The 18,426-nt window shown below is 49.8% G+C and overlaps 1 protein-coding gene across 2 annotated transcripts in view; it reads right to left on the reverse strand.

The window, feature by feature from the left end:
* The window catches only part of LTBP2 (latent transforming growth factor beta binding protein 2), a 175,048-nt gene that overhangs the window by 146,699 nt on the left and 9,923 nt on the right, over window positions 1-18,426 (reverse strand). The window contains exons 2-4 of one of the 2 annotated variants that reach the window (XM_090033684.1): window positions 17,583-18,074; window positions 17,285-17,398; window positions 15,997-16,057 (exon numbers count right to left, since the gene is read on the reverse strand). In XM_090033684.1, the coding sequence (XP_089889810.1) occupies window positions 15,997-16,028 (32 nt within the window). In that variant the 5' untranslated portion in view covers window positions 16,029-16,057; window positions 17,285-17,398; window positions 17,583-18,074. Of the gene's footprint in view, window positions 1-15,996; window positions 16,058-17,284; window positions 17,399-17,582; window positions 18,198-18,426 lie in introns of those variants that run through there. The other variant, XM_090033685.1, reaches the window with a different exon arrangement.

Genomic DNA, 18,426 nt, shown 5'->3' on the forward strand with positions numbered 1-18,426 from the left:
CTAGATGCTGCTCCTCTTCGGCCCAGCACAGCATAGCACAGGCCCTGGCATGCAGCTCCCAGAGGAAACAGCATCAGGCCTCTCCCCTCTTTCTATTTCAGTTCCTGATTTTCAAGATGGGCTCCCACAGGGCTGGAGCCCTGGGAACAATCTGACCCACTTTAGTTCCAACCTGCTTACAGCAGCAGAGTTCACAAGCTAGTGGTGACTAAGAGCTGGCAAGAGACAAAGGGGAATGGATCTGGGAGTCTGAAGCGCAGAGCTTCTTTATACTCACACAGCTGCTGGAGAGGTCAGAATCAAGCCCAGAGATAATGCCACCAAGGCCTCTGGCCAAATCTGCCCTATGAGTGACAGGACCCTCGCAGCCAAGTGTGCCCAATCCTGGATCTGTGCTATTTGGCAACCAGCTCAGAACACCTCCAGAGGACACCTGGACCCCACCTAGAGGAGGGGGCATGGTTTTTTCAGTCATGCCCATTTCAGTCCTCACCCTTGCCACAATCTGAACCTGTAGTGACTTTCCCTGTTACTGAGTGGCCCTCCCTTAACCTGCTTACTGCCCCCTAGTATCCAGTTTCTGAACAGCTGGCCCCTTCCACTCCTACTCAGCTTGATCACCCAGCTGGCCTTGAGGCCACTGCTAGAGTCATTATTACACACCTGTTCTTCAAATGAAAATTTACAGCCCAGGCTAGCACATCTGGACTGTAAAATAGATCTCTGGAAGTTTATTAACATGCTTCCAAGCAGTCTGGGTACGGCAGAGACTTTGTCTCAGTGCTTAAGTGGAGGAAACAGCTGGGCTGGAAGAATGGTCTTTCTCACGCCCCATAACAGGGCTGGTTTCACACACAAACACAAAGACCCCAGAGACCCAACAGCCTATCAGAGGTACTTCTTAACACAGACCACGCTGCATCCCATATGCTGGAGAAGTGGAGGCTCCCAGGCCCCTAAAATCATAGAATCAAGAAAGTAGGACTGGAAGAGACCTCCAGAAGTCATCTACTCCAGCTCCCCGCATGAGGAAGGTTCATCCCTATCCAAACCATCCTATACAAATCCACTGTTTAACCAATGAGACAAAAAGCACAGCTAACCCTGACACAACTGCAAGACATAACACTCTAGTCAAACCAGCCACAGGTAAAAGCTGGGGGACAATGGTGGTCAATATCCTGTTGCTGAAAAATTTATTAAAATATGTTTGAGAGATCCAAAGCAGAGGGCCATGCCCCCCACTGCAGATGAAGGTAAAAACCTACAGTCTGTACCAATCTGACCACAGGGTAAAAATCCTTCCTGATCCCAAATACCATGATTAATCTGACCCTCAGTAGAGAGCCAAGACCCCCTAACCAGGAACCTCCAGATTTAAGTCCTGGCAGATGCATTGGCCCATGCAGTCAAAACCCCCAGCCTTGGCGACAGCCAACACCCAGGGCTTCTGAAGAAGGAAAAAAAAGCACCCTAAAACCTTGAAACATATAGCAGCAGGAAAGGAAAAAAATTCTTTTCATCCCCATGTGGCAATCAACAAAGACTAGAACCATGAGAATTAACCATAGTAAACACAGGTGTAGATACTCCTAGATCATCCCTGACAAATGCTTATGCAACCTCTTCCTGAAAATATCATATCCAATGATGGCGATCTCATGATTTCGCTAGGCTGCCTATTCTACTGCCTCACTGTTCCAACAGTAAAGAAGTTTTTCCTGATATCCAGTTTAAATCTACTTTGCTGCAACCTCAAGACATTGGTCCATGTTCTACTTTCCGTAGCAAGAAAGAATTTATTTCCCTCTTTATGGCAGCCCTCCAGATATTTGAAGATTGCTCTCATGTCTCCTCCTAAGTGCCTTTTCCACAAGCTGAAGGTGCCTAGCTCCTTCAACCTCTCCTTGTATGATTTGTCTTCCCAGCCCTTTATCATTTTTGTCACCTGCTTCCGGTTCCTCTCAAATTTTTCCATGTCTTTTAAAAAATGCGAAGCCTAAAACCACACAATATTCTAGATGAGGCCTCAACAGATTCCCATCATCAACCCAAGTGAAAAAGGTGATCAGGTTTGTTTGGGATGATTTATTCTTAGTAAATCCATGCTGGGGGCTTGCGATCAGCCTTTCCTCATCCAGATGCTTACAAATGGACTTCCTTAGGATATGCTCCTATTCCTTAGGATATGTTCCTTAGGATATGCTCCCAGATATTGAGGTCTTCCCCATACAAAGGAATCACTGCTGTAAGAAAATTGACTCCATAACCTTGCACTGTGTTGAATAAACAGAGTAGCAGACAGCCTGAGGTATTCATGTCTGCTCCTAGTTGCAGCAACACCGGCCTGGTTCCTCTCCAATCCTTGCTGGCAACAACTACAGCACATACCAAGAGCTAGCAGCTTCTTACATGTTCTCCACCCAACCTCTTCCTGACTGGAAAGTGGCAATTTCCCTCCTCCATTCAGCAGACAGGTAATGATAGTGTCCTTCGATTGCAGCATTCTGCACTAGGTCTCATTCCAAGGGGGTTAGCCAAGTAGGACCCACACACAAAGGCATGAAGCTTCCCTGATATTGTGATAGGCACAGTATAACTAAGTAGATAGAAAGCCAACACTGGTCAAGAGGAGTGAAACACCCTGGAAGATGGTACAGTCTCTTCTGTAACCCCCTTGACCAAGATTGGATCCCCCCTACATTTACTTGGAGATGTTTCAGAGGTGTGCAGTTGAGTTTGTTCCAAGTTTATCCTGTGGAGACCTGCACTCTGTTTCTAGCTTTGTCATTGGCAGTGTATGACTGCACACAAGCCACTTCTGCCCTCTGTGCCTCAGTTTCCCAACAACACTGAACTACCTCCAGGACAGCTAGGAGGATTAATGAGCTTTCAAAATGCTCTCAGCCCCTCAGCTGCAGTGGTTCCTGTATTTCTTCCAGTCACACCTGCTAACAGCAGGGGGAATTATTTTATTCAACCCCACATACATTCACCACTACCCATATGCCTGCCATTAACCTGAGGGGAGGCCAGGAGCGGCTTTACTCTGCCTCAGATGCTCTTAGGTAACTGTAACAATATCTAGTTACTGCACAATGAAAAGCAAACTGGGGCAGTTTGTTCATGAATGCAACAGGACTCAATTTACCCAGTTAAGCTTTCATTTTCTGCATGGTAATTGAGGCGTAGGGCACAGCTACTGGGCAGAGTCTGAGGTGCTGTAAAGTCCTTGCAGATCTGAGTTCTGCTAACTGCAACTCCCTGGAATAATTGTGGTCACAAGGGACTTAGGGGCTCATAACCCCACAGTCACCAGTCTGGAAGCAGCTGTTCTAATGGGAAGTGTTGGGAAGGTGACAGCAGAAGGTCAGGCCGTATGAGCACTAACCAGAACGATCATGGAAGAGCCTGTAGCAGTGCTCCAGGCTAAGTGCAGGCAGTCAAAAAGCCTGAGGCAGAATTGATTCAGTCTTTGCAGGTTAATCTAAGCTGCAAAATTGACCCAATAAGTAAATGAGCAGACAAACACTTTTGATTCACAAAATGTAGCCACATCCCTGCAGTGGCTCAATCCAGAAGCTGGGGGGGGGGGGGGGTGCTAGACCACAGCTCTTTGGCACATAGCCAGCATAGGCTGTGCATTCACTTCTTCCTGCTGTCCCTGAGGTCGCCGGGATTTGCAGTCCACAGTCAAAGTAGCAGGACTCTGCAGGGGTGCTCATCATTTCCAGGTGCCTCTGGGATTTGTAGTCCATAGCCACAGCCAGCTCTAAGTAAGCCAGCAGGACAGGACAGCCCTGTACAGGCAACCCCTGCTTAGCATGGTTTCAGTTAGTGTTATTTTGCTATAGTGGTCATTTAAAATTGATACCTGATTTCACTGAACACTCAGCCAGTTTTGCTGTAGGGCTCAGTAATCAGCGAATTTGGCAGGTGGGTGGGGAGAAACAGCAGTGGCAGCAGCAAGCAAGTAGGATGAGTAGCAGTGGGGGAGGGGGGGCAGGTGTGAGTGCAAGGGGGTGAAGAGAAACGGCCACGGCTAGGAGTGCAAGTCCTGCACTGGTGCCTGGGGCCAGGGTCAGCTGGGGCCTGCACCCAGGATGGGGCAGCAAGAGTGCCGGTGCCTGGGGTCAGGGCTGGCAGGGGCCCGTGCCCAGAGCAGGGTGGCAGGAGTGCCGGTGCCCAGGTTGGCACGTGAGGCTGGAGCAGCTGGTGGGTGGGCAGGAGGGTGGGGAGAGGCAGCAGTGGTAAGAAGCGGCAAGTGCCCAGGGTGGAGCAGCAGAAGCGTGGGTCCAGGTTGGTACATGGGGCTGGAGAGGTGGAAGTAGCAAGAAGCAGCGGTAACCAATTATCTCTATTTACATTAATTCCTATGGGGAAACAGGTTTCACTTACTGCAGTTCTGCTTAACGCTTGTTTTTTCTGGAACTGATTCAGAGCGCTTCGTGAGGGTTGCCTGTACTCAGGTGAAGGTGAGTTTAACACCCATTCTGGGCCCCAATAAATCAGCTCTCACTACTCCAGCTAGGGAGCAGAAAGGTAGGGCCAGCCCTGCTCTCTGGAGCAGAAAGCCCAGTTCAGCCCAGGGCTGCAGAGCATGCTGGGATGCTGGGGGTCTGTGATTTAATTTCAACCAGGAAGGGGGCTGGGACAGAAGTTTCATAAACCAGTTTGACCTAAATCAGTTCAATCTGATACTACATTCAACCAGGTTTATCTTAAACTGGTTTCAACCATTTTGAAACTGGTTTACATGCACTGAACTTCTATTCTATTTCAGGTTTAAACCAGTTTCTGAACACTTAAGCTGATTTATGTGTAACTTCTGTCCCTAGCAGTAAGGAAGCCAATAAGCAACAGCAGCCCTGCTCCAGGAGATGCCAAAGGCAGGGGCACATTGAAGAGTGTCAGATTGGCAGAGAGTTGCTGCTTTCTAAACAGCATCTCATCAGGGCCAGACACAGGCATGGGTGAACTGGATGGCTGCCCAGAGCCTAGACAGAAAAGGGGCCCCAAAATGGTAATTTTTTCCTGTTGTTCAATTATTATGGTCTCTGGCGAAGGGGGACCCAATACTAAAAGTTTGCCCAGGGCCACCAGGAGTCTAGATAGTGCTGCATCTCAGGGGCCTAGATCCAAGGGTGATGGCAGCTGGTTATACACTGCAGATCTGAGTTTAGTTCCTGTGACCTGTCTATCCTCTCTGTGAGACAGATCCCCATCTACAAAGTGGCAATAAACAGCACTTTGTTCCTTCTCTCTAGACAGAGCACAGGAGGTTCCACAGGGTCTGGAGAACCCAGGGAGCTGCTACTACCAGTTCAAACAAAGTGTATGGAATAGAAGACAACTTGCAAAGGGAAAATGGGTATCAGATAACAAAAGAATGAAAAAAGAGCCTTCAGGGCATAATTCAAATCAATTTTAGCTATCCAGGCCCCCAGCTTGTACCTGAAGAAGTCTGGCCAGACAGACCAGCTGCCTGATCCTGAACAGCTTATCCCTGCTGACTGGGGGAGAATGGCTTTGTGCTTCTTAGTAAATTAAGCACAGAGGTGACTTGCTTACAGATCACTGAGTCTTTTGTTTCTTTCCCCTCACTGGAATATAAAACTGACCTAGCCCTGTTCCATCACTCCCTGGGGCAGGGTCAAGCCTCCTGCTCATCACAGGCAGGGCTTTGTTCAAGAGCTGAATCAACACTTCCTCCCTAGGGAACACATAACTTGAAGGGGACAAAGGTCAAGTGTGTCCTTCCCAAAGTTGAGGGCTTGTCACTCTTTGCTACTTAATGCAGGCAGAGATATCTGAGGCCACAAAGAGCCTCCTAGGGCTGGGAATACAGGACAGGTGCTTTCCTCAGGGAGACTGAAAACTGTCTGCAGAGCCTCCAGAGAGTACAGGAGAACTAGCAAGTAAAACAGTTAGCATTAACCTTTACCTGCAGCATGGAGCAAGACTAGCAAAGAAGGAACAGCCAAAAGCATCTGTCTACAGTAGGGACAGTTTTGCAAAACTATCCCAGCATTGTCCACTGCAGTTCAACCTCCCCAACATCAGCAATGTCTGATGGTAGGCCAATGGTGTTACTTAAAGGCCTTGGTCCATGAGGGAAATTTGCAGTAAAAGAGTTTCCCTAACACACAGAGAAACAGAGACAGAGGAAGGCTTGGGGAGATGTATTCTGAGCAGGACTACTTAAACACAGTATTCCACATGGTTCCCAGCAGGGCTCCATCATTCCCTATGGTCCTCACACTCAGCAAACCTCAGCCAACCTCAAGAGGGGTCATACAGCTGAGAGATCTGCATGAATGTTAGTTCTACCATCAGATTTGTTTCACAACACCCCTGTTGCATTTCTCTGGCTCTGCAATCCAAATCAGATGAGACAAACCTGTCAGACTGCAAAGCAGACTGAAAATTATGCCATCATGACCTAAAATATGCAGTCATCACAGTCCCTGCGAAACCAACTTTAGGGACAAAGAGTTCTCAGGGAATTGTGATCTGACCATATGGAGAAAAAGGGCTTGAAGGGATCTTGGTAGACAGTCCTCACGCCTAACTTCAGTGAACTACTGACACACAGGTCTACTCTACTGAACTTCAGTAGTGTCAGGATTTGGGGGCAGACAGCATGTTTGTCCAGGTGTTTCTGCAGCACCCACCACATGTTAGGCAGTACTGCAATATGTGTATACTGCAACCAGCAGTAATCTGTAGACACACCAGTTCCCAGTGCACAAGAAGAGGCCAAGTTCTTGTTTCAAAGACCTCACAATCGTGCTCATACCTGGATTATCCCAGGAATATAGCTCAGGTGCAAAATTAACAGCCAGTCACCCACTGTCAACGGAAATATTTTCCCAAGAGATTACTATGCAGAGTCATTCCCCTGCCTCAGGACACCTGTTTGAAGGGACATATCCCTTCCCTCGCAGTCTGCCATGAGAACAGAAAGAAAGGTCTTACCAGCAGGAGGACCTGTGCCATTCCCTAGCAGCTTTTGGAAGCTGCTCATACTCACTTCAAGCCATGGAGCCCAGCCTCCCAGAAGCTCATGCCAGGCTGATGCTGGTGACAAGCAGGACAAGGCCAGAGGCCCCTTACTGTACAGTTCCATTGGCCCTTCCTGCACCCCAGGGCAAAGATTCCCATAACCTTATATTCCCACAGTCATTCCAGAGACCTGAGATTTCCAACTTGCACAAACCCTCACATACCTCTGGTTCAGTTATTCCCTTTCTCTGGGGGGACTGCAATGGGATCTGCTTAATAGCTAGCTCCTGCGCACCTTGTCCCAGACCCAGGCTCAGTACAGAAGGAGTGTGGGAGCCAAGTACAGAGTTCTCCCCCAACACCCAGAGCTGCAAAGAGTTTTTTAGAGGGAGTGGAATGCAGACAATAGAGCAAGGGTGGGCAATTATTTCAGGCGGAGAGCCGCTTACTGAGTTTTAGCGAGCCATCGAGGGCTGCACAACAGGCAGCCAGGGCAGATTAATATTAATTTTCTAAATTTTGTAGGGGCCCCATGGGCCAGATAGACTGGCTTGGTGGGCTGCATTTTGCCCACCCCTGCAATAGAGTCTAGGGAAATAATATCCCTCTGCCAAAGGAGGTCCCCTTCCTTCAGTGCTGCCCACAGAAATTTTTGGGCTGAGGACAAATTCTTAAGTTAGATTCCTCCCTGACTTTCATTCCATGCATGGGGTAGTCTGCACTCACCAAACCACACTGTGCAGAGCTAAGGCTGACCCAAAGGGTACCCCAGCCTCTGCTTTTAGTTCCCCTCACTTTGATCCTTTGCCTTTTATTAGAGTCTGTACTCGAATTGTCCCCACTGCAGGATGGGGAGCAGGAAGGGCAGCATCTGGATAGTGAGCCACAGGGAGGTGGTGCCAAGACTCTAAATCCTTTCATTCCTCTCTCTCTTTACAGAGTCAAGGCCAAAGGGCAGGGCAGGCCCTGCAGCTGAAGTTGAAGAGGAAATTGTTCCAGGTCCTATTGTCCTCTCCCAGGACCAGTGTCAGAGAACAAACCACTGCACATACGGCAAGGACAGCGTGCAGCCAGGTGGCCTGGACTCTTGTCAGTCCTCTGAGCCAGGCAGGGTTTGTTCCCACACAACCTCCTCTGCAGAGGGGTTTCTGATGCTGTGCAAACACTCTGACACTCATGGAATTGGTTCTCCCATCCTTGAAGGAAGAAGGAAAGCCAGGCTACACCAAGGACATGAAGGCAGGCAGGGAGCTGAATTCAGTAAAGGGCGAGGAGTGCTGTGAGATCCCCAGTAAGAAGGTGCTTGGGATTCAATCTCATGTCACTCTACAGAAATTCCAATGTACTGGCAGGACAATCTTTACGCTGCCAAAACCAGACCAGGGGTAAGTAGGGGCACCTCTCACTGACCTCAGCAGGCATGGGTGACTGGTGCCTCCCAAGTCTGGGGGACACCTGCAGGCACCACTGCCAGCGTCAGCAGTGGGTCCAGATCTGGTGAAGTTCCGCAAGTGCCAGCGGCGGCCCTGTTGGGGGGGGGCACATCCCCCACCCCGTGCCCGCCTATGTCAGCAGGGTTGTGTTGTAGTCTTTATGCTGAGGCTGGATTTATTCTATTTGATCTACAGCCTCTGAGTAGATTCTAGGCTGTGAGGGTCAACATGGCTCTTAGTGACTTGGTTGGAACATTCAGCAAGACAGCATCATACTTCATGAAAACAAGGGGAGATTGGCCGCAAGGAGTGGGGGTCATTACAAGATTAAGGGGAACTGCTAGGACAAAGTGATATCCACTATTATTTAAAACAGTGCTTCCCACTGGCTCCAGTCTCTTCTAACCCAAGGAGGAAGTTAGCATGATTCCTGCCCCATCTCCAGGCATGTGGAAAAGCTAGGGTGCTGGTATCTCGCCAAAGCTCTTTTCAGTGCCTGCTATTAATGCTTTTAATTCAGTAAAGCGGCATTAGCTTTGTGTTTACGTTTGAACCAAGAAATGCACATTCCAAAGGAGCATCCTATATGAATTCCATAAACTACTTCACTGTAGAGAAGTACTTTGCTTAAAGAGTTAATAAGGGAGGAGGCTGCGGTTCTATGGTGGAAAAAGAGATTTGTTCCTGCCCTGTTAATGGTGTGATGCAGAAGAGAGTAAATTATACAGTAACAAGGGCACGTATAAAAAAGCACCCTCACATATGAGAGGAGATGATCCAGTCCAGTGCTCTGTATGGGCACACTGATACCAGACAGGTCAGCAAAATGAGGAGGAGACTAGGTAGAATCATTCAAGAGTGACTCAGAAATACCATCAGTATGTCTAACAACCTCTCCAAATACAAGAAGGGGGCAATGTATTATGGAGAGAGGTGTCACATAGGGGTAAGATGGTAGGAGTGACTGGATTCAAAAGCAAAAAGAACACTTAGAGGCCTAACACCAAGAAAAGTCTGTTGGTGAGAGCAGTTTGATCTGGGGATGGATTCCTCAGAAAGGAGGCAGGAACTTCTTCCTTTGCACTGTTTAATAGCAAAGAGGGCAGAATCCTGCCCTGCACCCTGATATGTAGCATTCTGTCCTTGCCTATTTCTTGGCTTTTGATTTACTTGGAACCCAGCTCTTCCACTGAGCTGCCCCTGCCTGAAAGTGAAAAACACCATTTTGAAAGTATTTTGCAGGAAACAGACTTTGTGGTCATCTTCCCTGGAAGAGGGGGCCTCAGCGCTTTCTGTGCTTGAAGCCTGGAGAAGTGTATGGATGGGAGTGTGGTGAGTGACAAGGCCTTTACAGACAGTTGAAGAAGTAGGGGGGCCTGTCATCTCTCTGAGATCAGGACAGCTAGCCTCTGGGAAATACCCTTTATTGGAAAGCTGTCTGCATGTCAGGAAAACAATCCACCATCAAAAGGCTAGGAGAGGAATGCAGGGCTTCCTGGAGCTTTTGTGAGCATTCTTTTTTGTGCACACTTTTCTGGATGACCCTGAGAACAGCTCTTCTCCTGGCTCCCAGAAAGGCCTTCTCCCACTTTGCAGCTGGGAAAGTGGAGGCCACTTTCAGTACAATGAAATCCAGCACAATGTGCACATACAAAGCCTGACCCCAGAAACAAGCACCAGCCAATGACCGAAGGACCCCACAGCCATGGGGCCCAAGTGGGTTGAAATGCTGGCTTCTCCCAAAGACATTTGTGTCTGCAGGGAACAGTACAGCTGACCCTGACAGGGAGTCATGCCAGGCAAGGTTCATTCTAAGGCTCTTACTCAAATCCAAGAAGTCAAATTAGCACTTAATGGAGTAAAGTGTACAGGATTTCACCCATACATAAGAATCTAACTCCTACTCTTTGCTCTCAACAGTCATACCAACCTGGGGCTTTTCCACAATGTAGACCAGAAAACTTTGTTCAAACTAAAGGCACAAAGTCAGAGGAAGAAACAGATGGAGGAAAAGCAGTTTGACCTGATAAAACTAACTGCACAGCAGAAGCTGTTTAGTTTCCTTCCCAACTCTACCAGCTCCCTGGCTGCTTCTTGGCTTGTGCTCTCCTCTCTACAACTCTAAATTACTTCCCTCCCACCTGCAGGGCATACTGCTCTGTGCCACGGACCCCATACCAAGTTGTTCTACCAATCCACCTCAGTTTTCACTCATTAAACTGTAATTTCAGGCCAGGGAACTCCACACATGGAGCTCAACCAAAGAACCACAGTGGTACTGGGCTTCTCTCACTCAAGTAAATGCTAGCACTAACAGCAAGTGATAGTGTTTTCCCTTGCATGGATTAACTGAGCTCAGGTTCCAAATTCAGGGAGTCTCCCACCCCTTCTAGTGGCAAGGAAAGGAAGGCAACAGAGGATATAGCCCTTTATCCATTTATTGTTTTCTGATCAAGAACATTGAAGATTAATGAGGAAGAAAGCAGCACCACCCATAAGGGAAGATAACCAGGGACTTTGTCCTGGACTTAGGCAGTCTGGGAAACCCAGATTGATCAAATTGGGTAATGGGTCACAAACAGCTTTTGCAGAAAACATCAAAGTTTAAGTTAAAACCACAATATGGCTTAAAAGAAACAACTAAACAAGAAACAACTAAAACCAGTCAGAATCCTCAATTATGTAACTATGAAGGAGTTGGGCATCAGAGGGAACCTAACTTAAGAATCTGTCCTGGACCCAAAATTGTGTGTGGGCAGCACTGGAGCAAAGGAACCTCCTCTGGTAGGGGGATACAATCCTTCTAGGCTCTATTGCCTGCAAGACTCAAGAGAACACCCTTTCCACTCCCTCAAAAAAATCCAGATACCCAGAAAGGTATTTCTGGCCCTCAGTCCCCCAGTGGCAGCCTGGAGACATTACACTCTCCAAGACCCACAGTTCCTCTTCTTTTGCTGTTCTGGGCTATTTCACCTCCTGCTGCTTCTCTGGTTCTAATTATCTCTAAAGAGCTGATGACATTTAGACATTTCATCGCTCTGGAGACTCCTTCCTAGATCAGGTTCTGGCATTTCAAACTGATTTATGTGATCCCACCATGAATGTAGTAAGTGCCTGTGCTCACCACCCACTTGTTAACACTGTCTCTCTCTGAGGACCTGAGATGCCCCAGTCTCTCTAGCTTATGCTGGACCTGAAGACAGCGAGGAAGACAACAACAATCAGCAGCAGTGGATATGACAGTGACATAGACGGCGACAAGGACTGGGAATGAACTGAGAAGGGAAACCCCAAATTGGGGCCGGGACTAAGAGACTGTGTTTGGGTTAGAGAACGGCAGAGGGTGGGTGTGCCTGGGCGCAGGGGAGCGGGTGCGGTTATTGTAACAGGCGCACAGGTTTATTAAGGTGGTTTGGAAAAGAAAAGGTGCAATGGAAGTCTATGATAGAGGATATATAGATACACCCCCCCTAAAGATGTAGATAGATAGACAGAGATATTTTAATTAAAAAAATATGAAAATCCATGTGGATGCTAATTCAGGTTGAACACTTACACCCACCAGAACTAATCCTTTGGCTATTTTCCCCCTCATCCTCCTAGATGCTTACTCCTTTCCTACTGGATGTTGGGACAGTTGCAAGGTCTCTCTACAGCTCTTTGCAGACTTCCTTGGCATTTATTTTTGCAGTCCCCTCCAAAAGCAGTGTTCCTAACAGATCTCATCCTGTTGTTTGCTAACAGGGTGGGTTCCAAGGCCAGACACTGAAAAAGCACACAACCTGAGAGCAGTCAACAGATAGCACCAACAATAATGTTAGCCTGGTTACTATCCCAACTCAGCCAAACAGCTCCAAGGGTCTCACAAACCCAGTCTTCCAGCCCTAGGTCTGTAGGATACATCTCTTAGTAGAGGTGGGATTTATTCAACTATTTCTCCACTCAAAGATGCTGTCCCCAGGTCTCTCCACACTCACTCCTGTCCTCACCTCTCCAGAAAGCGGCTCAGGAATGTGACAGTGTGAAGTCTGAATGGCACCTAATGTTTTCTCACTTACTATCACTAAAGTGTTTGCAGGAATGGTGCATACAACCACAATTCACATACCTTAGTGTAACTACTTTGCTGAGGGGATTCAAGTATACCACTGCCACTAGAGCAGGGGCAGGCAGAGTCTGGTCTGTGGGCCAGATTGGGCCCATGGCAGACTCCATTTCCCAGCAGCTCCTGCCCACGTTGTTGCAGCCAGCTTCCATACAGACCCCAGCAGATGGTGGGGCATTAACAGCACAGGGCCAGGGTTACCATCAAGACTAGCCCCAGCAGTACTGGCAGGGTGAGGAGCTGCTCCAGGGCTGTGATCTTGCAGCAGTGACACTGTGGTCCGAAGCCAGGGCAGAACTGCAATTTGCTGCCCGCATGCCCCATCAGGGACACGCAAGCAATGGTTCACAGCTCTGCCCTGGCTCCAGACCACACTGCCACCGCAGAAAAAGCAGCTCCCCACCCAGCTGCACTCCCTGCCAGCAGGGCTGGGGCTGGTCTCCATGGAAACCCTAGCCCCAAACTGTCATGGCCCCCAGCCCTGGCACTGGGGTTTCCATGGAGACTGGCTGTACCAACATGGGCAAGGGCTGCTGGGAAATGGAGTCCAACTGCTGGCCACATCTGCCGTTTTGCCCACCCCTGCACTACAGCAACAACTGCCTTCCTGCTACACAGGTAAATGACAAAGTTCTTCAAAGGCTGAGCGAACCCCCACCCCCAACAGCACTGGAGTTTCGAACTGGGGATAGCATTACAGTGCCCCCCACCCTGCAACTAAAGCATTTCAACCCCACTTCCTTGGAGGGAAAAGTGTGTTGTGTGTACCATGCTAGGCTTTGCCACAGACTTGCTGTGTGACTTTGAGTACTCATTTATTCTCTCTGTACCTCAGCACCCCAGCTGTGCAATGACATTTTTTCTTATCCTCCCACCCTTGCATGTTGAGTTCATTTAGCTCTTAAGCTTTTGCTGTCAGAACCTGTCTCTTGCCAATATGATGAGGCTCCAATATGAGTGGGAGCCACTGACTGTAGCACAAAGGATGTGTTACACTGTTGTGGTGTACTAGGACACATTCATCACACTTCCATCTTGGAGGATATTTGTTCCCACACCACCACCTATTGCACAGAGATGACCTGAGCCTGTTCTGACTGGCACATCCTGGCTATCCCCCCCAAGTTACCTCTCAGATTTGTTCTGTGTTAACATCCAGGCAGGTCTGCAGAGGACGAGGGCTGAAAATGGGCAGCTGGCTTGGAGCCCTGCACATCAGCCAGTCCTTTATGCACCGTCCACAGCTTTCATATCTGAAGCTACTAACAAATGAGGTGAACAAAAAGTCTGGAATCCTAACCAAGTCCTGTCGTGGTTTGAATTCAAACTCCAAAGCAACTGGTGTGGCCTGGTGAATGATACAGAGACCAGCTGCACAACTCCTCACCCCAAACACCCTCCCTGAGCTGCCAAGTCTCTCCAGAGTGGGGCAAACTCATGTCTTTCCACCCCTCTTGAACTATTCCAGACTGGAAATACCAGAGGGAAGGAAGGGATTCCCTTTCAGAGGTACAGACATTTTGCACTCCAGCTCTGACAGAGGTCAGATCTGGCATTTGCCCAGACAGGCTCATTGATAGTCCTGTAGAGGCAAAACACATGCCCCTCAAATGCTGAGGCTCCAGGACCCTGCTGGCCCTCTCCCCATGCTACTAGGAATGCAGGTGCTGTGCTGCTCCCTATTGTGCAGTTTCTTGGAGCCTGGTGCCCCTGCTTTAATTAGCTGCTCAGCTGGAGCAGACTCCCCTCCAGCTGGATGCCTTCCACAGCCTCAGCCCAAGATCAGGAGAGAGAAGACAATGACACTTGAAGAGGTGGAAGAAGAGGTGGGTAGGCCCACTGACTGAGACATAGTGACAAGACAATGCTGTGAGAATAACAGAATCATAGAAGTCAGGTCAAAGGGATCTTGTAGATCTTCAAGTCCGACCCCGCCCCCTGGACAGGAGAAAAAACTGGGCTCAGATGACTCCAACCAGGTAGGCATCAAGCCTCCTCTTAAAGACCCCCAGGGTAGGAGCCAGCACCACCTCCCTTGGAAGTTGGTTCCAGCTCCTAGCCACCCTCACTGTGAAGTAGTTCTTACAGATGTCTAATCTAAACCTACTCTCCAACAACTTGTGGCCATTATTCCTTGTTATGTCAGGGGGTGCTAGGGGAAACAAGGTCTCTCCCAAACCCTTCTGGTCCCCCCTAGTGAGTTTATAGATGGTCACCAGGTCCCCCCTCAGTCTTCTCTTGTGAAGGCTGAACAGATTCAGGTCCCGCAGTCTCTCATTGTAGGGTCTGCCCTGTTGTCCCCGGATCATGCAGGTGGCCCTCCTCTGGACCCTCTCAATGTTGTCCACATCCCTCCTGAAGTGGGGCGCCCAGAACTGGATGCAGTACTCCAGCTGTGGCCTGACAAGTGTCATGTAGAGGGGGAGGATCACCTTGGACCTGCTTGAGATGCACCTGTGGATGCATGACAAGGTCTGGTTAGCTCTGCCAACCGTGACCTCGCATTGTCACCCATGTTCATCTTGGAGTCAATAATGACTCCAAGATCCCTTTCCGCCTCCATGCTCTCAAGAAGGGAGTTTCCCATCTCATAAGTGTGCTGCTGGTTACTACTGCCCAAGTGCAGCACCCTGCACTTATCAGTATTGAAACGCATCCTGTTTTTGTTAGCCCACCCCTGTAATGTATCCAGGTCTTCCTGCAGTCTTTCCCTCCCTACTAGTGTGCTCGCCTCACCCCAAATTTTGGTATCATCAGCAAATTTAAACAGGCTGCTTTTCATCCCATTGTCCAAATCCCTGATGAAGAAATTGAACAGCGCAGGCCCAGGGACCAAGCCCTGGGGGACTCCGCTGCCCACTTCCCCCCAGGCTGAATATGACCCATCTACCACCACCCTCTGAGTATGACCCTTGAGCCAATCTGCAACCCATCTGACTGTGTAGGCATCAATGCCAGTCACCTAGTTTTTTTTAATGAGGATGGGGTGGGAGATGGTGTCAAAGGCCTTGCTGAAGTCCAGAAAGACTACATCCACAGTGACACCTGCATCTAATGCTTTTGTGACCTGATCATAAAAGGCAATCAGGTTGGTCTGACATGACCTGCCCCTAATGAAACCATGCTGGTTGCCCTTGAGCATCATCCCTGAGACCAGCCCATCATAGATGTGCTCCACGATGATCTTCTCAAACAGTTTCCCTAGGATTGAGGTAAGACTCACAGGCCTATAGTTGCCCAGGTCCTCTCTTTTTTACAGATGAGGACCACGTTGGCTATCTTCCAATCATCTGGCTCCTGGCCCAAGCACCATGAGTATTCATAAAGCCGTGCCAAGGGCCCTGTGATAACCCCTGCTAGCTCCCTCAACACCCTGGGGTTGAGAGCATCTGAACCCACTGATTTGAACACTTCCAGCCCCTCCAGAAGCTGTCTAATCCAGTCCTCCCCAACCTGAGGTCTGGAGGCATTCCCCTCAAGTCCATCTTGCATCACGGTGGAGAAGTCCCAGTCTCTGCACAAGAAAACAGAGGTGAAGAATTGGTTAAAAAGGTCTGCTTCCTCCTCTGGCGCAACCACCAGATTGCCCAGAGGATCTTACAGGGGCCCCACATTTCCTGGTGCTTTCTTCATCCTCCCTACATATTTGAAAAAGGACTTTTTATTATTTTTGATTTTGGATGCAAGTCCTAGCTCTATGTCCACCTTAGCTTTCCTGACAGCCCCCCTACAGGCCCAAGCAGAGGAGGTAGCACCCCCCTTCCACCAGTTGTCCACTGCCTTTTTGGCAGTCAGGCATTCCCGGACACCCTTGGTGAGCCAGGGGGCTTTCAGGCACTCTTGCCCCCCTTGCTTCATGTTGGGATGGTCACCCCTTGGGCCCTGAGTATTGTCTCCTTAAGGAACGACCACTCATCTTGGCCACTGAGCTCCCCTGCTCTCAAGAACCCCAGTGCCTCTCCCACTAATCTCCTCAACTCGTTGAAGTCTAAGGCTACTGCCTTCCTGCAGGCCCTTGACACCCTGCGCTGGATGGTGAATTCCAGCAAGCGATAATCGCTATCACCCAGGTGGTCAAGGACCTGGAGGTCCCTTACCAGGTCATTGCCTGTGGCCAGGACCAGGTCCAACAGGGCATTTCCTCTGGTGGGACTGTGCACCTCCTGAATTAAGTGGAGGTCCTGTATCTCGGCCAGGAACCTCCTGGAATGGTCCAGGCCTGCAACCTCCTGGCTGACTGTTCCTCCCAGCAGATGTCTGGGTAATTTAAACACCCATGACAACTACATCCTTCGGCTTAAGTGCCTCTGCAAGCTGGCCCGAAAATTCCCGGTCCAGCTCCTCCCCTTGGCTGGGGGGTCTGTAGTAGACCCCCACCGTTAGATCCCTCTCCCCACGACCCCCTTGTATCTTGACCAAGAGCACTTCAGCTTGCCCCTCCTCTGACCCCATTCTGCTGACAGAGTATGTGTATTGCTCCTTGACATAGAACGCCACACCCGCACCTTTCCTTCCTTCTCTATCCCGCCTATAGCCCCTAATGCTAACTGCCCAGTTGTGGGATGAATCCCACCACGTTTCTGTAAGCCCTATTATGTCTGGGTCTGAACTGGCTATTCTGAGGGCAAATTCCTCCTATTTATTCCCCATACTATGAGCATTGGTATATAGGCATTTAAGACCTTGCCTAGCTGCGTGCACCACCCTCCGATTTGAGAGACTGTTTGGACCCATTTCTTACCTGGGCACTCCTTGCATTTGTCACCCGTCTTGCTCGGGTGGTGTTGCCTCATCTTCCTGAGGCCCCCTCCCCTGCCGATGCTAGTTTAAAGCTCGCCGTACAAGATCAGCCAACCTGGAAGAGAAGACATGCTTGCCTTTAGGAGAGAGGTGAAGCCCATCTCCAACCCCAGCAAGTCCCCTGGCCAAAAGCATGGGTCATTATCAAGGAACTCGAGGCCTGACTGGCAGCACCAACTGCATAAGCGCTGGTTGACCTCGCCAATGCAGGCCTCATGTCACTGTCCCCACCTACTCACCAGAAAAAGAGAGGAGAATACCACCTGCGCCCCCTTCTCCTTAAGCTTGTCCCCCAGAGCCTTGAAATCCTTCATAATGCAGCCCCTGGCTGCGTCATTCCTCCCCACGTGGATAACAACCATGGGGTACTGGTCTGCAGGTTGGATGTAGGCCGGGATCCTCTCCGTGATGTCTCTAAACCGAGCCCCAGGCATGAAGCAGACCTCTCGCATCACAGGGTCAGGCCAACAGATGGGACCTTCCAGTCCTCGTAGGACGGAGTCTCCAATGACGAAGACCCAGTGTTTCTTCTTGCTGATGTTCACTTTCTGCCCATTCTTTATCATGTGGGGAGTGGCATCGTCCCCGCTGGAGGCAATTTCACTGTCTTTCTCCATCACAGCTGCCAGTGCTTCCACCACTCTAGGCCTAGCAGCTCTAGATTTGGACACCTTCTGCCACTCCTGCGTTGGATGCATCTCCTGTGCAGGCTGTACAGCGAGCAACCGGGCCTGCAGAGAACAGAAATAGGCAACAATTTCATCCTCTGCATCTCTGATCCCCCTCAGCCTGCTCACCTCAGCCTGGAGCTCCCTCACCTGCTCCTCCAGGGCCCTAAGTTGTGCACAAGAGGAACAGGCAAGGGGACCACCAGACCCTCCCCCCCCCGCAGGACCCCACCGAGCCCCCCTCCCCCCCCACGGACAGGGAGGCCTCAGAAGAGCCCATGGCAGGCGACCAAGCCTGGGCAGGGCCCCTGGCAGCTGTGCTCCGCATCTGCACCATGTCTGCAGAGCTGCGCCTGCTGCTTTTGCTCACTGGAGGTGCCACTCTGGGCAGCTACCTCGTGCCTGCCTTATGCAA

The sequence above is a fragment of the Crocodylus siamensis genome, chromosome 2, assembly GCF_052110815.1.
Source record: "Crocodylus siamensis isolate JL-2025a chromosome 2, ASM5211081v1, whole genome shotgun sequence".
Classification (NCBI taxonomy): Eukaryota; Metazoa; Chordata; order Crocodylia; family Crocodylidae; genus Crocodylus; species Crocodylus siamensis.